Below are 26,191 nucleotides of genomic sequence, written 5' to 3'. Positions count from 1 at the left end.
CTCATGTCAGCCTTTCCAGCAGACTGTGAGCTCTAAGAACAAAACAGCATGTTGTTTACCTTTGTACAAGCCTCCTACCTAGAAAAGGCTCTGCTAGATGGTTAGCAGGCATCCACAAGAACTTTGTGAATTAATTACTCTGTTCTCAGTCGTACCATGAACACTTGGTGCTTGTGTATCCCCATCAACATTTCATATTTTCTGGGTTGATTTCATGTTCTTTACCATTAACTATACGTCATTACTTCTTTCTATTCTGTTTATGTACTTCAAGTGGAAAAGACAAAATCTGACCTCTTTTCTTATCCCTCAGGCTCCTCTTTATTAAGTTGAAACCGAAAATATTAAACCACAAAAAAGACTTGGTTCAAGGCCTTCCTCCCGGAGACAGCAAAGAGGTCAGATTTCCTTTCACTGGATTTGATTTATTCCTTCATAATGGAATAAAAATTAATGTCAGGGAAACAGTACATGCAGCCAGAGGTAATTCAATGACTAATGAATGAGATATTACATAACACAATAGGCTAATTGGCTATTCTTGATTTAAAAGGCACAGCCTCTATATTTTACAATGTTTAGTTTCCTCCTTTTCTTTACAATCTTGTCACTGTTGTAGTAATTATTGCATAGCCCTCTTTGGAAACCGTGCCTTCCACCTATCCTATTCCTGCCCTTTTAGATGTGCCACGCCCATCCACCCCGGACTTCACCGGGACTGAATTGAAAAAATCACCGCACAAAAATGCAGGTCGATGTCCCACCTCCTGGATACTCCCAGTCCCGCGGAGCCGGCCCTTCCAGCTACCTCTCTCACTCGGCTCGGCTTTCCAGATTCTCCTCGCTCCCGCTTGGGGTTTGTGCCGCGGGCCCCATACTTTCTTAGTAACACGGGTGATGACTCCATTGGACTTAGTGACCAGCTGACCTTGGCATCCCGCCGGCATGGGGCCTCCATATCTGCCTTGCGCTCGCCCAGTGCAGCCAGAGGCTGGACTTGCCCCTAGGAGAACCGCCTGGAACAGGAGCCTCAGGAAAGGGAGGGGACTGGTAGGGCACCGGCACTGTCTCACACTGGCTTTTATTGTGTTTTAGAGACGGGGTCTCATTGTGTTACTAACGGTGGATTCTAACTCCTGGGCTCAAGCGGCCTTCCTGCCTCAGCCTACCGAGAGCTGCTGGGGCTACAGGCGTGGCACTTGTCTTCACTAGGCCCTCCTTCCTCAGCCCTCAAATCTCTGCATCATAAAGTTCTGCCCAGCCCTCGCGAGGTGCCTCCTCCCAGCCTCCCTTCCTACTGAACCAAGGCCTCCAAAGAGGTCGCCCCTCGCCCTCCGCAGAGTGGCAGGCAGGCTATGTGTTCCCCTCACTACCCCCTCCTCTCCCTCACAGTTCCCCCACCCACCACCACAGACCTTCCTGTGAAAACCCTGCTCGGTCGACGGTCCCGTGTCCTGTATCTGATCGCTTACCCACCCCTTGTTGCCACATTCTTACCTGCTGCTCACCCTTCATCCCTTAAAGACTTTAAAGTAGCTGGGTCACTAGAAATTGTCATCACCCCAAACTGTTTCCTGTCAGCTTTATGATTCAAAATCTGTCTGGCCGGAGGTTTCCCTTCCAATTTATTTGACAATCATTCCCAGCCCTTTGTTCGAATTCCTTGGGACCCCCTGTCCCTCGACCCCCACACTTCTCTATGCCTCCACCTCCTCCTTTCCCTTAACTTAGAGTCAATGGTCCTAACCAGAGTCCCTCCCCAGCACTCTCAGTCTCCCTCTCCTCTGCTCTCAGCGCTTACCCAGTTCTACTCTGGGCCAATCAGGCGCCCGGCTTTGTGCTCACACCTCGGATAGTATCAGTGCTGCTGGAGAAAAACAGTGTGGTAGAGCAGGACTCTCCTTCCTGCCACCCGCTTCTTTGCCTCCTCTCCTTCTGTTCCGGGTCCTCATCTTACCTGATGTGACCCGAGCCCATCCTATTCCCCACGTTTTCCTCCCACTTTGCTGGCTTCTGCTTCTCAGCACCTCCACAGCTTCCTTCTCATCTCTCTGGCCATTTCCTAGAGCGGCCAGCCTTCATCCCCTCCTTATCTATCCTCACTCCTTAGAGAGTCATCTGACCGCAAGGCTTTCAACACCATCTAAATGCTGATGACTGTCAAATGTGTGTGTCTACTAGCCTGAACCCCTCCCTAGATTCCAGAACTTCCTACTTGAACTTTCAACCTGGATAGTTCATGAGCATCTTAACTTCCATGTGTCCAAACCCAATTCTCCATTTCCCACTCTGCCCACCTTATTATTCATGCTACCTTCCCATCTCAAAAGCAACTTCATCATTCTGTCTGTCTTGGGTCAAACACTTACAGTCATCCTTGACTCAACAGCTTTTTTTGTTTTGTTTTGTTTTGTTTTTTAAGATAGCATCATGCTCTGTTGCCCAGGCTGGAGTGCAGTGGCACTATCTCGTCTCACTGCAACACCTGCCTCCCAGGTTCAAGCGATTCTCCTGCCTCAGCCTCCAGAGTAGCTGGGATTTAGAGAACCACCACCATGCGTGGCTGATTTTTGTATTTTTAGTACAGATGGGCGGGGGGGGGGCGGGTGTCACCATGTTGGTCAGGCTGGCCTCGAACTCCTGACCTCAAGTGATCTCTCTGCCTCGGCCTAACAGCTTCTCTTAAATCTCTATCTAATTGGTCAGCAAATCCTGTGATCTCTCCCTCCTGGCCTCCTCCACCTGGGAGGGCACTGGGAAACACTGTCCTTTTATTTATAGTACTTTAATCCCAACCATTAATAACACCATGTGTAGGCAGTGGTCAGAATTAAGTCAGATTGCAGTGGTTCTCAACCTTGGCAGCAGTTGGAATCACCTGGGGGACTTTTAAAAATACTGGTACCTGTGTCCCACCCCAGAGATTCTGCTTTAATTGGTCTGGGATATGACCTGAGAGTTTTAAAAGCTAACCCCAGCTCCCACCCCAGGTGGTTCTAATGTGCAGCCAAGTTTTCAAGCAGCTGTGCTAGGGCTTAAAAAAGACCGGGTGAAAATCATTAGCATTAATCAGTGTTTAAATGTCAAGTAGATTTTGGTATCACACACTCAAAACAATATTCCAAAATATTAAAGTAAACAATACAGTCTCCAACTTAGTGAAGGTTTGATTTATGATTTTTCAGCTTTATGATTGGTTTATTGGGGTATTAAATGCATTTTTGGCTTATGGAATTTTCAACTTACAATGGGTTGATCGGGATGTCACATGACCCCATCATAAGTCACGAAACATCTTGCAATTAAAACTCAGAGATTATATAAGTACACCCTCATCTCTGAATAAGCCTTATAATCTTCACTTTTATAATTTTTTATTTCTAATTTTAATAAAATATTTTAGTTTTAAATATTGATCATTTAGTGAGAAAATCCCAGCACTGCCTAAAATATTGGGCAGAATATCACTATCTCAGCTCCATTTTACAACCTCTGTGTTTTTCTTTTCTTTTTGGGGGGAGTGGATGGGGTCTCACTCTGTTGCCCAGGCTGCAGTGCAGTGATGCACTCTTGGCTCACTATAACCTCCACCTCCTGGGCTCAAGTGATCCTCCTGCCTCTGCCTCCCAAGTAGCTGGGATTACAGGCATTCACCACCAGACCTGGTTAATTTTTGTTCATTTTTTGTAGAGATGAGTTCTCACTATGTTCCCCAGGCTGGTCTCGAACTCCTAGGTTCAAGCAGCTCTCTCGCCATGGCCTTCTAAAGTGCTAAGGTTATAGGCATGAGCCGCTGTGCCTGGCCTTCTGTGTTTTCAAGTACAGTAATTTTTTCTGTGAATTTTGGGGAAACTGAGCTGAAAAGCTCATCTCTGTTTTTGGCAGTGTTGAAGGAGTTTAACAGATTAACGAGGCCAGTTTTATCACCTTAATTTTCTTTTTAAATTTTCTAGCACTTTTCCTCCAGAGGCATTTATGGGGGGTGATCATGTCACAGTGTTTTCATGGTAAATTAACAAGCAGGGGAGAAAGAGACAACTGGTAAGTAAAGAATGATATCTAAAAGCAACTCACAGAGTGTGTGGTGAAAGCACAGGGGAGAGGAGAGGCACCCATGGGCCGGCAGCGAGGGGCGCCTCTTCTCAGTTCCTGCCGCCGGGAGAGAGCTGGGAGAACAGACAGCCTGGTGCATCATGGAGGGTCGCCCACATCACCGCAGCAGAACCCAGCTTTTCCCTTCCACGTCCTGATTCCTACTTTTCTCAGCTCAAAATTTCTATTTCCACCTGTTTAGTAGAATTGAAGGAAATTCCTGATTAATCCAAAAACACAGATTGGGTTGCCTGATTTTCCTATTAATTTCTTCCTCTGATGTGTATTGTTCCAGAGAGATAGCCATGCAAACTGTATTCATCTGAAACCCAAAGTTTATTTATTTTAAAACGTGTCAGCCAGGGTGTCACACAAATCAATAAAAATAACTTGTAAAAAAAGAAATCCCTAAAAGGGAATGGAGTCAGAAATTTTGTGGTGCGTTTTATTACTTGTTTATTTTTGCTCTTATTTTACCATTCTTGTATTTCAAGCTTGAATTATGATTACACTTCTGAAATTACTTTAAGCAAACAAAAATATTCATCACACTATGAAAACAAATATCCAAAAATATGTCCTATGGTCACAATTTTGGTATCTGAACATTTACCTACGACTCTGTATATGAACAGTGATACTTGTTTTTCAATCGTTTCTTATTTGACTTGTAAAACAGAATTTTTCTATTTTTGGAAAATGTCTTAAAAAATAAGAACAAGCCCTTCTCCTCAGTGCTATATGCATAAAGGACTTTCTTTGTCACCTTCTGTCCTGGAATGACAGGACAGGTCGACCCTAATTTCACTTCTCTAAACAAAGTAATGATGGCTTGTGCAGGAAATCTAAATCTGGCCTCAGAGGCAGACCAGTGATTTTCCAGGTCAAGGGAAAGGGAGGAAGCAAAGATCTGAAGTTCTGCACTCCTCTCCTGGATACCTGCCGTCCACAGAGCTGGGGGAAGTCTGCCATCTAGTGGAAAGTAGAGGGCACTGAGATTTACTTGCAATAGTGGTTTCCCAGGACTGCTTGAGCACAGAGCGTTTCTGATTCCGGGGGCATCATGGGGACAGGGTGGACTTCCATGGGGACAGGGTGGACTAGCAGGAGAATATTCAACAACAAGTAACATTCAAACCCAATACACAAAATGTTTCTTTATATATATAAACTACACATAGTGCCCTATACAAAGTGCTTCTTCATATAGTGCCAGGTGAAGTGTTAAGTGTTTTAGTTAATAAATCTCATCTCATTTCTACAGTGATTATCAATGTATTCTGCATGATTTTTCCTATGCAATGGCAAAAACACAGAGTGGGAAGTATACTTAATCCCTAACACAGTGATTAACGTTATACTTTTTAAATTGCTGTACAGAGGATATTTTCCATCTGTTGAGATCCATACAATAATCGATTTCAGTTTATGCTTGTCTTTTCACAATGATTGACATACTCAGGTAACAACATTAAGGGGGACTGGGGGGTAGAACTCAGCCCAGGTCGCTCAGATATGTTCATGCTCTCTGCTTTTGATTTCATTGTTACACTGTTCCAGTTTGCTTTATGTTTTAAGTGATTGTTTTTAATTATATTAAAGTAGTACATGCCGTGCATATATTTAAAAGCATGGTCTCTTCTTCCGCCCCTTCCTGTATTTCTGTTAGTTGCTTCTTTTGGTGTTTTCCTCCATAATCTCTAAATAAAATGCTCTGCTGCTATTTCCATGTCTGTCTGTGGTGGACTGACTGCCTTAGTTTGGGTTCTTTCAGAGGCAGACCCTGAAATGGACGATTCGAGGAAGGATGCGAAAGTAAGATGAGGGGAAGGCCACCAGTAAAGGGCACATCATCAAACCAGCTGCCACCATAGGCACCTGTGCCAGACCCAGCGTAGAAATGGGAGCCAGTGCAAAATAGAGCTCACAACCACTAGTTTAGAGCTGCTCCTGTCACATGGGCAGCAACAGACTCCAGCATCAAGAGGAACCCCAAAGCAGATGCTGGCAATGGCACACAGAGCTGCTTTGTGCAGCCGTGGTCAGAGACAGGTGTGTTGGCAGGGAACTGCCAGTGTCTGCTACAGCCATCTCACCTGTCGGGTACCCAGGTAAGCGAGAGGCTTGCACACCCCCACCTTCCTCACCCTTCCCTTTTCGCCCCACATCCCCTCTCCTACTGCTCAGCTTGTGATTACATTTGTTGCTTCCTCGTTTACATTCTTCTATAGCTATATTTAGGCCTACAGTTTGATTTTGAAAGCACATTGATGATGTGACTTTGCAGTATTTTTCACTGTCGAGCTAGTGTTCACTATAATTATATTTCTTTTTTCTTTCTTTCTTTTCTTTTTTTCTTTATTTTTGACAGGGTCTTCTCAGTCTGTTGCCCAGGCTGGAGTGCAGCGGCACAATCACAGCTCGCTGCAGCCTGACCTCCCAGGCTTAAGCAATCCTCCCACCTTAGCTGCCCTCCACTCAATAGCTGGGACTACAAGCACAGGCCACCATGCCCAGCTAATTTTTGCATTTTTTGTACAGATGGGGTTTCACCATGTTGCCCAGGCTGGTCTCAAACTCCTAGCCTCAAGCAATCTGCCCACTTCAGCTTCTCAAAGTGCTGGGATTATATAGGCGTGAGCTACCATGCCCTGCCGCATTTCTTTTATATTAGAGCTTTTTAATTTTTCCTGAAGTTATTAACTGCCTTTTAAATTTCTTTCACCTTTTGCCCTTGTTTCACATTGGTGTTTTTCCTTGACCTCTTCTGCCAATGAAGGATCAAGTGTTCCGTGGAGACCCTTTCTTTTTTTATTTTATTTTATTTTTTATTTTTGAAATGGAGTCTCGCTGTGTCGCCCAAGCTGGGGTGCAGTGGCGCGATCTCAGCTCACTGCAACCTCCACCTCCTGGGTTCAAGCGACTCTCATGCTTCAGCCTCCCAGTAGCTGGGATTATAGGCGTGCGCCACCATGTCCAGCTAATTTTTGTATTTTTAGTAGAAATGGGGTTTCACCATGTTGGCCAGGATGGTCTCCATCTCCTGACCTTGTGATCCGCCCACCTCGGCTTCCCAAAGTGCTGGGATTACAGGTGTGAGCCACCGCGCCCGGCCCCATGGAGACCCTTTCTATATAGAGTTTCTCTGTAGGGCCTTGCCTCATACTGTGGAATATTCCTACAAGAGAATTCTACTCTGCAAAACAAAGAATGAATTATTGAGACATGCAACAACACAGATAACTCTGATTAACTTTGCAGAGTGAAAAGCTAGACATTTATATAAAATTCTACAAAATACAAATGAATCTACAGTGATAGAAAGAAAGCAATCAGGCAGGGCACAGTGGCTCACACCTGTAATCCCAGCACTTTGGGAGGCTGAGGCAGGCGGATCACGGAGTCAGGAGTTCAAGACCAGCCTGGCCAATATGGTGAAACCATGTCTCTACTAAAAATACAAAAATTAGCCGGGCATGGTGGCACGCTCCTGTAGTCCCAGCTACTCAGGAGGCTGAGACAGAAAAATCACTTGAACCCAGGAGGCCGAGGTTGCAGTGAGCCAAGATCGCACCACCGCACTCCAGCCTGGGAGACAGGGTGAGACTCCGTATCCCCTGCCCCCCAAAAAAAAGCAATCAGTGGTTTCCTAATGTACTCAGAAACTGGTATGTTTGCCATCTTGTGTTCATGGGTGTATACATATGTCAAAACTTATGAAATTATCTAATTTAAACATGTGCAGTTTATTGTGATCAATTATAATAAATCCAATTACACTCAATAAAGTGTTGATGATGTTAATGGTACCATGAATAAAATAGAAAGATTATTAGTTAATGCTATGTGAATAAAATAGAAAGAATATTGTCAAACAACCCGTTTGACCAATGAATGTCTCTCACTGCCTTATAAAAAGAGTAAGTGAATTATTAAGGCTTGGCAAAGTAAAGAAAGTCTCCCACAATCTCTGTTGGAATTCCCTAAAACAATAGTCATACATTTTTACTAGTCAAAGAAAACATACACATAAAATAGCTAACTTTTCAAACTCCAGCAAAAGTCTTCATTCATTTACTTTTTGTTCACCTTAATATAGCTTTATTACCTTATAGAACATTTCCCCATACATCTTAAGGGGGAACATCTTTACAAAGAGTAAAGCAGGAAGGGAATAAAATCAGGACAAAAACAAAGATCACTAAAGGATGGGCTTTAAACCATGTTCCTCATCTTCTGGTAGAAGAATTCTACCAGATTCTTCTACTTAGAAACTCAAGCACCCAACTCATCAGTTTCACCTCTAATTCTATACTTGCAACTTTATCAGCCTTGTCTTCTGAGAGCTTGCACTCATATTCACTAACACATCCAAAAACAAAAGAGATTTAGAAACAGCTCTAGACTCTCTGCAGAGAGGGAGTCTCACCTTATCATTCTTTTCAGCATTCCAACTAATTGTACCCTCTCCCATACTTCTCATCTCCTCCCCAGGCCATTGAAAAGTGTTGAATTTTAATTACATAGTTGACCTTTCAACCTGGACACCATTTATTGAACTGTCTGGTTGTGAAACTGCATTGCCACATATCAATATAGTGTGGGAACTTGGAGATTCAATAGGTATAATAATCTGTTTATGTTAAAACAAACAAAACAATCATCTTCTTTTACGTGCACAGCATACTGCTGTAAGGCACAAAGCTTACTCCTGAGACAGAGTACCAGGAGACAGGAGGCAATTTGACAGCCTGTAGCAAGACAACAGGGTAAAATACTAATTTGTATTTATTTCCCTATATTTTCCCTTTTGTCTCATTTCAGGGCAGGAGTCAGGCCTTTAGCATTTCCTCCCCTTGGTGATTTTTTAAAGTAGAAATCAGAAGTCACTTTTGATCAAAGGCTCTTCTGTCTTTTGCAAACACTGAAGCTACCTGCAGAGAGGATGACAGGGGCCTCGGAGGGAAGAGGAGAGGGATAATTTTAAGAGCAGAGAGAAAAAGAGGTGGGTCAGACGTTTGGAAGAAGACAAAGGTTAGTGGGTCCCAAGGCTAAGAGAGATCCACATTCTACTCGTCACCCTTTCAGAATGAAAAGGCCAGATCCCAGACACAGATGCTCCATGTCTTCCCAACTGCTCCCATCCCAAGCATGGCACAACTGCTGGAACCAAGGGACCATGCAGGCTAGAACAAAGGGAGCCTCAGCCGTGAGCAGTGTAGACGATGGCCAGTGTCCAAAGGGGCCAACATCCTAGATCATCGGCACAACACTGAGTGGTTAAGGAGCTGGACTTCAGTCGATTTAAATAAAATAAAGAAATACTACATTTTTACCATCCCATTTGCTGCACTAAGATTAATTTGGGGACCCCTAGCAGTACGGCAAAGACTGGCTGGGTGACACATAGCTACAGAAGGCACTGATTACAGGTGCTGGGGTTCAGGCCACTTCCTCCTGAGCCCGTGGCTGAGATTGTGCGGTGGAACCAGTGTAATGAGATGAGTGTAAACTCATGCTGACTAGGGAAAACAGGGAGTGTGTGATAAGCTTAGGTTCGAAGGGTACTCTAGAAAGCTTTAAAATCCCTGGACAAACCAGCCTGTCTTTCCGGGGTAACAAAATACAAATCACTTGTTTGTTATGGTTATCCTGACTTTGTGGAAGTTAATTTAAAACAGGACAGTATCAATGAACACAAAACAAAATCCAATAAAAGGATTGTTTCCAACATTGTCAAACTTGTGTAAATTAAAAACAAATAAACCAACCAACCCTGGGCAGGTACAAGGCGATCAGAGAAGAAAGTGAGGATAGTGGTAGCCTTGTTAGTTTGCTAAGATTAAAATCCTCTGTAATTCTTGGAAAATATCTAGAAAGATTTTAAGGTTTCTAAGTTAATTCTCTTTTTAAAAATTACAATTCTCCCTAGAGGAGGAGAGGCACACAGAAGCCAATAGACATTCTACCCAGGGAATGGGCCCACGTGTCCAGGTAGCAGTAAGCTATTCTGCCTGTGATGGACATGAATCTTCCTAGAAACTGAGGCATTTTCCATCATTTCCAATGATACTACCCCAAGTGTCCTCCACCCCCTGAGGAGAGACATTTGAATCTTATTTAGGGAGCACCCTCAAGAAACTGCTGCTATTGCAGCACTAGAAAGCAAGAAATGGAGAAATGCATGATGATGTGACTCCCTCAGAGTCCCCTCTGCTTCCTGGATGGCTGCCTCCCTGGGCTTCCTCCGCTGCAGCCACAGGGCCTCCTGCAGTTTCCTCCCTCCTGCGGCCACTGCACCTGCTTCCCTCTGGTGCCTGCATGCTCTTCCCAGACTCAGTATAGCACATTCCTGCACCACCTTCAAACAGCACCTCCTCAATAAGGCCTTCTCTATCTATCTCTGTAAAATTGCAGCCCTGGCCACAGCCCCAGCTCTCCCTTCTGCACTTAGCACCATCTGACACACTACATATTTTACTTATTAAGAGTTTATCGTCTGTCTCTCCCCACTAGACAAGAAGTACTGAGTCTTCTGTTCCATGTTGTGACCTCAGTCCACATTGGGTGCCTTATTAGTCCATTTTTGCGCTGATAGACATACCTGAGACAGAGAAGAAAAAGAGGTTTCATTGGACTTACAGTTCCACATAGCAGAGGAGGCCTCAAAATCATGGCGGGAGGTGAAAGGTACTTCTTATATGGCAGTGGCAAGAGAAAATGAGGAAGAATCAAAAGTGGAAACCCTTGATAAACCCATCAGATCTCGTGAGACTTATTCACTATCATGAGAATAGCATAGGAAAGACCAGCTCCCATGATTCAATTACCTCCTCCTGAGTACCTCCCACAACATGTGGGAATTCTGGGAGATAAAATTCAAGTTGAGATTTTGGTGGGGACACAGCCAAACCATGTCATTCCACCCTGGCACTCCAAATCTCATGTCCTCACATTTCAAAACCAGTCATGCCTCCAACAGTACCCCAAAGTCTTAACTCATTTCATCATTAACCCAGAAGTCCACAGTCCAAAGTCTCATATGAGACAAAGCAAGTCCCTTCCACCTATAAGCCTGTAAAATCAAAATCAAGCAGTTACTTCCTAGATACAATGGGGGTACAGGTATTGGGTAAATAGTCATTCCAAATGGGAGAAATTGGCCAAAAACAAGGAGGTACAGAGCCCATGCAAGTCTGAAATCCAGCAGGGCAGTCAAATTTTAAAGCTCCAAAATGATCTCCTTTGACTCCAGGTCTCACATCCAGGTTACACTGATGCAAGCGGTGGGTTCCCTTGATGTTGGGCACTTTTGCCCCTGTGGCTTTGCAGGGTACAGCCTTTCTCCCAGTTGCTTTCATAGGCTGGTGTTGAGTGTCTGCAGCTTTTGCAGGCACACAGTGCAAGTTGTCTGTAGATCTACCATTCTGGGGTCTGGAGGACGATGGCCCTCTTCTCACAGCTCCAATGGGCAGTGCCCTAGTAGGGACTCTGTGCGGAGGCTCCAACCCCACGTTTCCCTTCTACACCACCCTAGCAGAGGTTCTCCATGAGGGTCCAGCCCCTCCAGTAAATTCTTGCCTGGGCATCCAGGTGTTTCCATACATCTTCTGAAATCTAAGTGAAGGTTCTCAAACCTCAGTGCTTGACATCTTTGCACCCACAGGCTCGACACCACATGGAAGCTGCCAAGGCTTGGGATTCCACCCTCTGAAGCCACAGCCCAAGCATTGACTCTTTTCAGCCACAGCTAGGACACAGGGCACAAAGTCCCTAGGCTGCACATAGCACAGGGACCCTGGACCTGGCCCACAAAACCACTTTTTGCTCCTGGGCCTCCGGGGCTGTGATGGGAGGGCTACCATGAAAGTCTCTGACATGGTCTGGAGACATTTTCTCCATGGTCTTGGGGATTAACATTAACTGCTCCTTGCTACCTATGCAAATTTCTACAGCCAGTTTGAATTTCTCCCCAGAAAATGCGTTTTTCTTTTCTGTCTCATAGTCAGACTATAAATTTTCCAAACTTTTATGCTCTGCTTCCCTTATAAAACTGAATGCCTTTAACAGTACCCAAGTCACCTCTTACAAGCTCTGCTGCTTAGAAATTTCTTTGCCAGATACCCTAAATTCTCTCTCTGAAGTTTAAAGTTCCACAAATCTCTAGGGCAGGGGCAAAATGTCCCCAGTCTGTTTGCTAAAACATAACAAGAGTCACCTTTGCTCCAGTTCCCAAGAAGTTCCTCATCTCCATCCTAAATCACCTCAGCCTGGATTTTATTGTTCATATTGCTATCAGTATTTTAGGCAAAGCCATTCAACAAGTGTCTAGGAAGTTCGAAACTTTCCCACATTTTCTTGCCTTCTTCTGAGCCCTCCAATCTGTTCCAATCTCTGCCTGTTACCCAGTTTCAAAGTTACTTCCACAGTTTCAGGTATCTTTTCAGCAACGCCCCATTCTACGGTTACCAATTTAGTGTATTAGTCCATTTTCACACTGCTGATAAAGACATACCCAAGACTGAGCAATTTACAAAAAAAGGTGTAATTGGACTTACAGTTCCATGTAGCTGGGGAAGCCTCATAATCATGGTGGAAGGCAAGGAGGAGCAAGTCACATCTTACATGGATGGCAGCAGGAAAAGAGAGAGAGAGTTTGTGCAGGGAAACTCCTGTTTTTAAAACCATCAGATCTCATGAGACTCAATCACTATCATGAGAACAGTGCAGGAAAGACCCACCCCCATAATTCATTCACTTCCCACCAGTTCCTCCCCCGATATTACAATGCAAAATGAGATTTGGATGGGGATAAAGCCAAGCCATAACAGGTGCCTAATAAATGCTCACTGCAAGAACAAATGAGTGAGTGAATGCTGGTAAATAAATGCTGAAGTGGCCTGGGGTTAGTGGCTGTGGCTGAGTGTCTGGGTATAGGGCTCTGGGGCCCACTGACAATCATCTTCATTTACACTGTGATCAGAGAGCTGGTCAGCTTGAACTTGAGCACAGTGGAAGGGGCTGGGCTGGGAGAACATCATAGGACATGCTCTCCCAGAGAGTGGCCTAAATGACTTCAGACTGCTCCACGTGTCTCCCAGTGAGAGGATGTGGCAAAGGAGGGTTGCTCCCTCCGTAATATTGTTACTCCTTTGGTGCTCTTCTCAAAAAAGGACATTCCACAAGAAGAAAAGGGCTGGCAAAGTTCCTATTGGGGGATGAGGAAGCCATGCCACACTTTTACAAATGCAACCTAATGTCAAGCTCAAAGTCAAAACACTGTAAAGTACAATCTCTGCTTGCATACATTTATTCTCTTGACTGGGAGACAAGGCTAATAGGCAAGAAACAAATATGGCAGCATTTTTCTAACAAAGGTTCCCTGAGAACAGAGAAGCAGATGCTGGCAATTGCACACAGAGCTGCCCTGTGCAGCTGTGGATAGGGACAGGTATGTGGGCAGGGAACTGCCAGTGTCTGCCACAGCCATCTTACCTGTCAGGTAGTCAGGTAAGCGAGAAGCTTACAGAAATAACTGATAAGTTATTTCTGAAGCCTGGGTAGTACTGGAGTTGAAATGCAGAATTTCTCTGCAGTCTTATATTTTAATTTTTAAGTCAAATTTTGCATTTGTAACCTGTATTATAAAATTTTTAAAAATTACTTATCAGTAAATTCAACTTAGAATTTTTTCCCCACAATTTCAAGACAAACTGATACTCCACGGCAAGATGAGCCAGGCCAATCCTGTAGCTCTGGGTCCCCCTTGCTACTGTGAACCCCAGGGCTGTAACTCTAGTTGGTAAATGTGGAATTTTGATATCACAAAAAATACCATCTTGTGTCAAAATGCATCACACAGACAATATCTACAAAGACTGCTCAGGAAGGGCCAAAATGTTTGGAAAGACTACATGGAGCCAGATGTAAAAAGCATGATTCAAACTGGTGCCAAACATCTAAGCTGGCTAAGCTGTAGGACACACTTTTTGCTTTATTTATAATTTTTTTTTTTAATTAGGAAACTGAGACTTAAGAATTTTCTCTAAAAAAATAAAAACTGGAAGACAAGTAATTTTAGAAACAAATATATATTTTTGATAGAAACTGTAAGTAAATATTCAGTACTGCCAGAAATATACTATCTTCAACTCTCGGCTTTTATCCAAAAGATACAGAATCATTTTTTGGAAAAGATACAAGATGTACAGACAAATCACATTCATACCTTACAAATGTTACATAGGGAACAATTTAAATTCATAATGAACAATGAATATTTTCATATTTTCCAGAAGTTTGAAATTTCAAAAGTTAGCAAAATTACTCATTTCCATAATTTTTATGAGTAAAATTAGAAAGAGCTGATCATGTACCTTAATATTGTCACTTTATATATTACTCAAAAGTACAAATAACCCTTAAAGTAGAATCCCAGGCTTATCACATTATAAAAATACTAAGATATTTATCAAACATAACTAATATAAATGAAATTACATTTTTAAAAATGTTTCACAAACACCAGTCCATCTTTCTCTTTGGTTCAGAAAATAAAAGAGGTAGGTTCAAATAAAGAAAATGCTTATTACATCATTAGATTTTCATTAAAATGCTGGCAATTTATAACAAATTATTAGAAGTCAAATGAGTTTAAGAACTAAATTAAAAACTGATAATAACTTCAACTAGTAAATATTTTTCTATGTTCTAATCACATAAATAAGAAAAAATAGTTGACTACAAAAATGGTTTTAGTAAAATAAAAAAAAAAATGCTCTCATTATTATAATTTAAGTCTCCTATATCATAACATGTTCCTAAAACTTGGGGCAAGAGAAAATATGAATGCATATGTTTATAAATTGGGCCTTTCATTTAAATATAGGTATCTAATGTATAAGAGTAACACATACTACTATTAATATGTATCTCTCACCTTTGTGTTGCCCAAATTGAGAACAGCAAGTTCAAAGATATTCAACAGTGAGGGAGAAATAAGCACGTCATTTGCTCACGATCAACCCACTTCATGCAATTAAAAAAGAAATTTCAGGTTACTAAGAATGGTCCCAAGAAGTCTTCCTGACTAAAATGGAATCTGATTCAAAATGTAGGAAACAAAGGACAAAGGAAAACAAAGATGCTCTTCAGAAGCTGATACAAGTCAAAGGATTTCATTTCTTGCTGCTTTTCAAAGCAATGGCAGAATAAACAGAATCTTTCAAATAAGTTGTCTTGTGTTGATAATTTAACAGTAATACACTGAAAATTAGTGTATAACTCCAGGAACCAAATAATGGTACATGTAAAATGGAAAAGTGCCCACTGAAATAAATATAATTTCATCACTTCTCTTTAGAAATTCTACCACTGTGTTCACTCCTGTTCACCTGAGAGAAAAATAAGGACATAAACCCTACACTTCTTTGGATGCTTTTGCTGTAAGGCATATTTTAAATGTAATGATTTTCTATTAATGGTTCTTCTATAAGAAAATTTAAAGAAATCTATAAAGACATTCAAAATATATAAAACAAGACATTTAAGTAGAAAGGAACTGGCATAAACATGAACCACCCAAAATAAAGATTAATGATTTATAACTCTACCACACAAAACAAATTTTGTTCAAGCAAGTACATTTTCAGATTTCAGATTCAGGGCAGAGATTTGCAGGATTATTAAGAAAAGACAAAGTATAATTGTGTGGCCTTTTCAAAACACATTAAAACTATGATTTTTAACATTTCTGTGTACATATAATTGAGCCCAAAAGTTTGAAGTGACCATTGTTATCGTCTTCCCTATTGTGAAAAAAATGCAGCTTCTTTTGCCATAGACTTGTTTCAATTCCAGGAGAAAAAGTCACTCCAGGGATGGTTGAAAGTTCCAATTATCACCCTAAAGCAAAAAATGCAACATCATTTCTGGGTTACTCCTAAAGTTTGCTTCATATTTTCATAAACCACATAACTGATGCCTACAGCAGGGAGCACCTTCATGAAGTTTGGGGTGATGCCTCTGTAAAGTCCTGGTATTCCTTCTTTGGAAATGATTCGTCGAAAGAGGCCAACCATGTTCAGCTGTGGGGAGCCTTCTAACATAGCTAAAAAAAAAAAAGAGAGCAATTTAATATTCAAGCATGTTTCATTATTATTACAACAAACAATTATGATTCAGAATGATATTCTAGAATACGGTAAAAGGATAACATTTATTCCAAGGAGCCCAAGACAATATCCCTTTTATTATCCTCTTTGTATAGCACCTAACAGTGTGTGTCCTAACTATAAAAATGATGGTAATAATAGCTATTTATTAATTACTATGTTGTAAATACTGGGTTAATTACCTTCCATACCAATCCTGCAAGATAAATATTATACAAATTTTATAAGTGAGCAACTGGAGGCTTAGAAAGATGGAGAAATTTGTCCTAAAAATCCTAAGTAGAAAATGTTAGGGCTGAGATCCAATGGTCTGACTCCAAAGCTGGTATACTTTCCACCACCCCACACTGCTGCTGTCTCCTTCTTACCAGACAATCACTGAAGAGAGAATAGTTAAATCTCAGGATGTAAGAGGAGTATGGAAGAAGCTCTGGGAAGCTTGGGGAAAGCACAAGGACCTGGGCCTTGGAAATGACCTCAACAAGCAACAAGAGAAAGTGAAATCCAGTGTTGCTGGCACAACCCAGACAACGGGAGGAGCACCATGCGCTATGGAGATGCAGCTGATTGTTGTATGTGGTTATTACACAGATGGTGAATAAAGTGGGGCCAGATTATTAAAGGCTTTGAAATTCCCACTAAGAACTTTGGAACTGATACTGAAAGGTTGCAAAGATGTCTAAACAGATGTAAAATGATCAGACTTTGAGGTCAGAAATGACAATCTACCAGCCACAGACAATCTATCAGCCATATCAGCCATGCAAAGGTCTGGATTGGAGCTGGCAGACAGGAGGGTTGGAATCAGACTGCATGTGTCTGATTTCCAATCCCACTATTTACCACAGGTAGAATCTTGTGGGAGTTACTTAATTTCTCTCTGCCCCAGCTGCTCATCTGAAAAATGGGGATAATATTAGCATTCCCATCCCCAAGATGGTTATGATGGTGAAATGAGAGAATACACAAGAAACGTGTAGTTCACTACTTTGTGTTTTTCTCTACAGCCATGACTGTCTCTCAGCTCCTCCAATACGCCATGTTGGTGCCTGCCTCAGTGTCTTCACACGTGCTTTCCCTCAGCTGGAATGTTTTCTGCTCCCACTCCACTGGCCTGTGCCCACTCATCTTTCTAGTCTCAGCTTCACTGACAGTATTCTGCAGCTCCCAAGTTAGGTTATAGCTCCTTGCTCCGTGCTCCCCTAACAAAAGGGGAGTTGGTTTAACCAGGTTGTTTACTTGCTGGACATACGTCTTCTCTACTCTACACTGGCGGGGCCACATCTGCTTGTTGACTGCTCTACCCCTAGCATCTGGCAGTGTCTAGAATGGGACAATGGCTCAGGGAGTATTTGCCAATTAATGACTGACTGCTTGGCTGGGGCTGCTGTGGCTGGCACTTGGAAGGGAGGTTGGGAATGGGGCTGTAGATGCCCAAGGTGTACTACTTAAGAAAACAATGGATAAGACTGACCAGGGAAAACATCAAAGAGAAAAGAAAGGCATTTGAATGCATACTTTAATAGAGTTGGGATAGCAATAAAAGCAAGCAAATGGTAACAGTTATCAATGGGCTGGCAGAACAACCAGGACGGTGCAGTGTAATCAAAGCCAGCCATGGAGACAGTGTCACAGTGAGGAGGAATCACAGATCAAAACTTGTAGGGTCCACACAACACTAAAAACTGACTTCAGCCACCGTTTACCAAGAATTTAACAAATCCAAGATGCTTTATTTATATTGTTGTTAATTCTTACAACACTGCACAATTTTCATTCCCATTAAAAACCCCAAGAAGTCTGAGGCAAGGATATGAACCCAAATCCATCAGATACCAAAGCTTATAATCTTAAAATGTGCATGTAACACAGTCAAAGAAATCTTACTCTGTTTATGTATAAGGCATATGTATGCATACAGTACATATGCAATGCTTCAGTCACATAAAAATTTCATGACGAGGGAGCATTCAGAAAAAGAATTTCTGAAAAGATTCCTTAAGGAGGCAATAATGAAAAAAGGTTGAGAAATACCATCTTAAAACTACACTCTGCATCTTAGTAGAACTTGGAGTTCTAAAAGCATATTACTGGTGCAGCACTTTTATCGGTGTGGTTCTGTAATCAAAAATTCACCTTGAGCCTGCATGCGAGTTCTCACCAAAGCCAATGGGTAGCTGGCCAGCTGACCACAGGTGCTGGATAAGGCACCACATCCCAGCAACACCATGACTCCAGGGTTTACAGAGTCTTTTGCAAAATTATCCAGCCAATAGGACTTCAAGAGCTGCCAGAGAAATAAAGAAGAAAAATAATTAACGAACTCTACAACTTCACTCAATGAAAACATTTTCACAGCTATTCTCAGCCTCATGACAAGCCCCATTTCTGCAGGACGGGGCCATGCATTTGTAGAAGCTGCAGGCACTGTAGGAGGCAGTGGCTCTGTGGAGAGGTGGGAGGCCACTAGGGATGCAGAACACATGAGCTTTGCACTGGTTACTCACATTCTTCTAAACAAACGTGAACTGCATACCAAACGCTGCAGGATCTAAAGAACACCTCTTATGGTGAGTATTAATAAAATAATATAATTCTACTAATTGTATCTCATTTTACACTTTACATATATTTCATTTGGGCCTTACAAAAACTCTGACATAAATCTATTATTCTGATCTTATTCTGATTTATTCTGAAATGAGGAAAATTCATCTCAGCGGAGTTTCTGTTTGTTTGTTTTTTTGAGATGGAGTCTCACTCTTGTCACCCAGGCTGTAGTGCAGTGGCCCAATCTCAGCTCACTGCAACCTCTGCCTCCCAGGTTCAAGCGACTCTTCTGCCTCAGCCTCCTGAGTAGCTTGGATTACAGGCGTTCACCACCACACCCAGCTAGTCTTGGTACTGTTAGTAGAGACGGGGTTTCACCATGTTGGCCAGGCTGATCTCAAACTCCTGACCTCAGGTGATCCGCCCACCTCGGCCTCCCAAAGTGCTGAGACTATAGGCGTGAGCCACCACACCAGGCCCAGAGTTTTTAAAGAAGGACTCAGAACCAGGCGTGCTGATCAAAAGGCCATACTTTATCCCCTATTACTCTAGATCTCTGTATTTCATTAGAAGGCAATAATTAGGAGAAACTGCATAAAATATATATGATAATCAACTTTTTAAACATAAGCTATTTTAAATATAAAATACATGTTAATTGTTATATAACTAGTTTAATTTTTTTAATCCTGTAAGACTAAAAATTTTAAATCCTACAGGATTAAAAAATTATCTCAATGGATTAAAAAATCCATTGAGTGCATTTCTCAATGGAAATCTTGCAGGTTAGAAGGAAATGGAATGTTATATTCTATGTTTTGAAACTTAAAAAAACTGCCAGACAAAAATATTGTATGGGCAAAACTGTCCTTCAAAAAAGGAGAAATTAAGGCTGTCCCTGACAAACAAAAGCTGATATAGCTTATCACAACTAGACCGGCCCTAAAAGAAAGGATAAAAGGAGAAACAAAAGGATGATAAATAACAACACAAAACCATATGAAAACATGAAACTCTATGGTAAAGGTCAATATTTAGAATATTATAAAATCCTATAGTGTTGTAATGAAGGTATATAAATAACTTTAAAATATATTTCAAAAACAAAATTTAAACAGAATTTAAAGAAGAAAAGCATAAAAAGTAACTATAAATCTATGTTAAGGATGTACAATATCAAAAGACATAAAGTTGGTGGGGAGGAGGTGAACGATATAAAGAAACAGAGTTTTCTATACCACTGAAGTTAGGTTGTAAACAGTTTAAAATAAGTTGCTATAACTTTAGTATGTTTTATGTAGCTGCAATGGTAACCACAAAAATAGCATCTATAGAATGCACACAAAGGGAAATGAGAAGGGAATTAAAACATATCACTACAAAAAAAAAAAATCAACAAAACACAAAAGAAGCCAGGAAGAGAGGAAAGGAAAGGCAAAAAAGCTACAGGACAAAGACAAAAGGCAGCTAGCCAAATGACAACAGTAAATCCTTCCCTATCACTAACTGCTTTAAATGTAAATGGATTAAATCCCCCAATTAAAAGATACAAATTGCTGAGTGAATAACACATAGAGAATCAACTATACCTTATCTATGAGACTCACTTTAGATCTAAGGACACACATAAGCTGAAAGTGAAAGGATGGAAAAAGATATTCCATAAAAACGGGAACCCAAAGAGAGCAGGGTGGGCCATAATTACATCTGACAAAATAGACTTTAAGACAAACTGTCACAAGAGACAAAGATGGACATTACATCATGATAAATGGGTCACGTTACCAGGAAGAAATAATAATTATAACTATATATGGACCGAATATTAAATTCTTACATATATGAAGCAAACATTTATAGAACTGAAGGGAGGAATAAACAGCAACACACTAATAGTAGGAGACTTCACAACCCCACTTAATGGTATTGGGGAGGACGTGGACAAATTGGAATCTTGGTGTACATTGATAGAAATGTTAAAAAACGAAAAGGTCTAGTCACTGTGGAAAATGACATGGAGGTTCCTCAAAAACTTAAAAATAGAATTACCATCTGACCCAGAAATTCCACTTCTGAGTATATGTCAAAAGAACTGAAAACAGTATCTTGAAGAAATATTTGCACAACCATGTTCACTGCAGCACTATTCACAATAGCCAAGATGTAGAAACAACCCAAATGTCCATCAACAAGTAAATAAAGAAAATGTGATATATATACCCAATGAAATATTTTTCAACCTCAAAAACAAAAAAAAAATCCTGTCATATGCTATTGCTATCACATGGATGAATCTTGAGGAAATTATGTTACGTGAAATAAGCCAGTCACAGAAACAGAAATACCACATGATTTCACTTATACAAGGTATTTAATGTAGTCAAACTCATAAAACGAGAAAGTAGGTTACACAGCGCTGGGGTGAAGGGGAAACTGGGAGCTGTTGTTTAATGACTATAGAGTTTAAGTTTTGCTAGGTGAAAAAATTCTACAGATCTGTTGCACAACAAACCACAAACAGCTAATACTTACTGTACCATATATCTAAAAATGGTTAAAATTGTAAACTTTATTTTATGTTTTTAATCATAATTTTTTTAAAAACTCAGCACAAAAAGTAAAGTCCTAAACCATGATACCACCTCACATCTAAGAGGATGGCTATAATAAAAAAAGTTTTTCTAAAATGGAAATTAAGTGTTAGTAAGGACGTGGAAAAACTGGAACCAAGATATATACCCAAAGGAATTGAAGGCATAGATTCGAACAGATACACAGATGCCAATGTTCACTGCAGCATTATTCACAATATTGAAAAAGTAGAAACAATCCAAATGTTCTTCAACAGATGAAGGACTAAACAAAATGTGGTATATACACATAACGGAATATTACTCGGAACGGTGTGAACCCGGGAGGCGGAGCTTGCAGTGAGCCGAGTTCACGCCACTGCACTCCAGCCCGGGCAACAGAGCGAGACTCCGTCTCAAAAAAAAAAAAAATATGTAAGAGGCCAAAAACGATTTGCTTGTATACTTCAAATAAGTGAAATGTAAGGAATATGAAGTAAATCTCAATAAAGCTCTTAAAAAAAAAAGTCCAGTCTTCTTTTCATTACACATTATATTCGTCCTCTATGCTGTAGCTTAGGTCCCATCCTAACATGCACCCTGGCTCATGTCTACCGCAGCAAAGCTAACCACACTGGGTTTTAGTTGTTTGTTTTTCTCCCCCACCAGACCTTCAGTTTCTTCAAGGCACACACTGAGTCCTTTGAATCCCCAGATCCAGTGTCTAACCCAGAGGTTTGTATAGTGTGTGCTCAATAAATGTTTGTGAGATTCATAAATTATTAAATGATTTAGATTACAGGGTTGATCCAAGATTTGTATTCTTCAGTACAAGAAATGAAACTGTATTTACTCATGTTAGTCACATTAATCACTTAGCTTAATGTTAGATTTTTGCAAATCCAAAACAAAGGAATTTATTTGCTTTTTTTGTCTTCCCTGAAAACAATCTCTACAACCACCTTTTAAGGCGAACAACTATACCTAACTTTGAGTCTACTCTTCATTAATAAAAGCAATTCCCAAGAAAATCTAATACAAAAGTGGTCCTATGTACATTCACACTCAAGTTACTTGAAAGTTCAAATAACATATACTTGAATTTACTTCTGGTCACAAACTGTTTTATGGTATATGTCTACTTCACATAAAGTTCAATTCTAACAAGAGCTATTTAACTGCATTTTCAGATTCAAAAGATTTCTATAAACTCACCTCATACACAGCAAGATCTATGCCTGCATAAGGTATGATACCTAATAAATTGGGAACATAACCTTTGTAAAAAGCTCCCAAGCCTTCATGTTTCAAAATCTTCTTGGCACAATCATATATTCCAGAGTATTGCCCAGTTTTGCCTACAGCCAGCCTGGTTTTCATAACCTGGATATAAAAAAAAAACAGAATATTATTGTTCCTATTAACTCTATCATCACGGAATTCAAATGAAGTAATTTTACACGGATCAAATACCTAGCACATATTGTCACTCAAAAGACTGTACAGTTTGTTGATACATTCTCCTTCATGTATTACCTCTATTGAGGGGCTAAGACCACAGCCAGAGAGACCCGTTTACTGCAAGGAGGATCTGGTGAAGGAAGTGACCAAGGAAACGGAGGCAAGATAATGTGTTGATGCCTTAACAAAACTGACCAGTGACCACCTGCGTCTGGAAGGTGAGGGAAATGGCAGTATAAAGGATAACCCCAGTGTTTCTAGCTTGGAACACAGGGTGGGGCAGTGGGGAGTTGGGAAGGTGATACTATTAATTGATATGGAGGATATAAGGGGAAAAATAGGTATTAAGATTTTTTTTGAGAGGTGTGTGGAGTAATATAAACAATCATATTAAGGTGCTTGAAAAAAGCTATATTAGCATGCATACCACATATCTGTGAAAATTGTATTTATCTTGCTTAAGTCTTATCAGTTACTAAAAAACCCTCTGCTATATCAATAAATTCCACATCTACAATATTATTTCTTGCTATAAAGCAGTAGTTGGAAAACTTTTCCTGTAAAGACTAAATAGTAAAATATGTGTCATTGCAAGCCTAAAATATTAGGTCTCAGTTGTATATTCTTTTTCTTTTGTTTTTACCTGCTTTCTAAAAATTATACTTTAAGATCTGGGATACATGTGCAGAACATGCAGGCTTGTTACATAGGTATACATGTGCCATGGTGGTTTGCTGCACCCATCAACCCATCATCTACATTAGGTATTTCTCCTAACACTATCCCTTCCCTAGGCCCCCACTCCCAACAGGCCCCAGTGAGTGATGTTCCCTTCCCTGTGTCCAGGTGTTCTCATTGTTCAACTCCCAGTTGTGAGTACTTGTGGTGTTTGGATTTCTGTTCCTGTTAGTTTGCTGAGAATGATGGCTTCCAGCCTCATCCATGTCCCTACAAAGGCCATGAACTCATCCTTTTTTTACAGCTGCATAGTATTCCATGGTGTATATGTACCACATTTTCTTTATCTAGCGTATCACTTATGGGCATTTGGGTTGGTTCCAAGTCTTTGCTATCGTGAATAGTGCTGCAATAAACATACGTGTGCACATGTCTTTACAGTAGAATAATTTATGATCCTTTGAATATATAACCAGTAATGGGATTGCTGGGTCAAATGGTATTTCTGGTTCTAGATCCTTGAGGAATCACCACACTGTCTTCCACAATGGTTGAACTAATTTACACTCCCACCAACAGTGTAAAAGCATTCCTATTTCTCCCCATCTTTGCCAGCATCTGTTGTTTCCTGACTTTTTAACTAACTGGTGTGAGATGGTATGTCATTGTGGTTTTGATTTGCATTTATCTAACAACCAGGGATGATGAGCCTTTTCTCATATGTTTGTTGGCTGCATAGAGGTCTTCTTATGAGAAGTGTCTGTTCATATCCTTCACCCACTTTCTGATGGGGGTGTTTTTTTCTTGTAAATTTGTTTAAGTTCCTTATAGATTCTGGATATTAGCCCTCTGTCAGATGGATAGATTGCAAAATTTTTCTTCCATTCTGTAGGTTGCCGGTTCACTCTGATGATAGTTTCTTTTGCTGTGCACAAGATCTTTAGTTTAATTAGATCCCATTTGTCAACTTTGGCTTTTGTTGCCATTGCTTTTTGTGATTTAGTCAAAAAGTCTTTATCCATGCCTATGTCCTGAATGGTATTGCCTAGGTTTTCTTCTAGGGTTTTTATAGTTTTAGGTCTTATGTTTAAGACTTTAATCCATCTTGAGTTAATTTTTGTATAAGGTGTAAGGAAGGGGTCCAGTTTCAGTTTTCTGCATATAGCTAGCCAGTTTTCCCAACACCATTTATTAAATAAGGAATCCTTTCCCTATTGTTTTTGTCAAAGATCAGATGGTTGTAGATGTGTGACATTATTTCTGAGGCCTCTGTTCTGTTCCATTGGTCTATATATCTGTTTTGGTCCCAGTACCATGTTGTTTTGGTTACTGTAGCCTTGTAGTATGCTTGAAGTCAGGTAGTGTGATGCCTCCAGCTTCGTTCTTTCTGCTTATGATTGTCTTGGCTATATGGGCTCTTTTCTGGTTTCATATAAAATTTAAAGTAGTTTTTTCTAATTCTGTGAAGAAAGTCAATGTTAGCTTGATGGGGATATCATTGAATCTATAAACGACTTTGGGCAGTATGGCCATTTTCATGATATTGATTCTTCCTATCCATGAGCATGGAATGTTTTTCCATTTGTTTGTGTCCTCTCTTATTTCCTTGAGCAGTGGTTTGTAGTTCTCCTTGAACAGGTGCTTCACATCCCTTGTAAGTTGTATTACAAGGTATTTTATTCTCTTTGTAGCAATTGTGAATGGTAGTTCACTTGTGATTTGGCTGTTTGTCTATCACTGGTGTATAGGAATGCTTGTTATTTTTGCACATTGATTCTGTACCCTGAGACTTTGCTTGAAGTTGCTTATTGGCTTAAGGAGATTTGGGGCTGAGATGAGGAGGTTTTCTAAATATACAATTATGTCATCTGCAAAGAGAGACAATTTGACTTTCTCTCTTCCTATTTCTTTCTCCTGCCTCATTGCCCTGGCCAGAACTTCCAATACTATGTTGAATAGGAGTAGTGAGAGAAGGCATCCTTGCCTTGTGCCAGTTTTCAAAGGGAATGCTTCCAGCTTTTGCCCATTCAGTATGATATTGGCTGTGGGTCTGTCATAAATAGCTCTCATTATTTTGTTATACATTCCATCAACACCTAGTTTATTGAGAGTTTTTAGCATGAAGGGGTGTTGAATTTTATTGAAGGCCCTTTTGCATCTATTGAGATAATCAATGTCACTGGTTCTGTTTATTATGAATTCTGTTATATTGATTTGCATGTTGAACCATCCTTGCATCCCAGGGATGAAGCTGACTTGATAGTGGTGAATAAGCTTTTTGATGTGCTGCTGAATTCAGTTTGCTGGTATTTTATTGAGGATTTTCACATTGATATTCATCAGGGATATTGGCCTGAAAATTTCTTTTTTGGTTGTGTCTCTGCCAGGTTTTGGTATCAGAATGATGCTGCCCTCATAAAATAAGTTAGAGAGGAGTCCCTCTTTTTCTATTGTTTGGAATAATTTCAGAAGGAATGGTATCAGCTCCTCTTTGTACCTCTGGTAGAATTCGGCTGTGAATGTGTCTGGTCCTGGGCTCTTTTTGGTTCGTAGGCTATTAATTACTGCCTCAATTTCAGAACATGTTATTGGTCTATGCAGGGATTCTGCTTCTTTCTGGTTTAGTCTTGGGAGGGTGTATGTGTCCAGGAATTTATCCATTTCTTC

At 40.7% G+C, this 26,191-nt stretch overlaps 1 protein-coding gene across 1 annotated transcript in view; it reads right to left on the bottom strand.

Moving 5' to 3' along the window:
- Positions 1-14,164: 14,164 nt before the first annotated feature.
- Positions 14,165-26,191, bottom strand: part of LOC117074206 (calcium-binding mitochondrial carrier protein SCaMC-1) — a 55,927-nt gene continuing 43,900 nt past the window's right edge. The window contains exons 8-10 of the mRNA XM_033195403.1: positions 22,601-22,768; positions 18,402-18,552; positions 14,165-16,201 (exon numbers count right to left, since the gene is read on the bottom strand). Coding sequence (XP_033051294.1) covers positions 16,017-16,201; positions 18,402-18,552; positions 22,601-22,768 — 504 coding nt within the window. The 3' untranslated portion in view covers positions 14,165-16,016. The remainder of the gene's footprint in view (positions 16,202-18,401; positions 18,553-22,600; positions 22,769-26,191) is intronic.

Source organism: Trachypithecus francoisi, unplaced genomic scaffold, assembly GCF_009764315.1.
Source record: "Trachypithecus francoisi isolate TF-2019V2 unplaced genomic scaffold, Tfra_2.0 Lachesis_group5, whole genome shotgun sequence".
Taxonomy (NCBI): domain Eukaryota; kingdom Metazoa; phylum Chordata; class Mammalia; order Primates; family Cercopithecidae; genus Trachypithecus; species Trachypithecus francoisi.
Note: the sequence above shows the minus strand (reverse complement) of the source record. Positions and strands in the feature narration are given on the sequence as shown.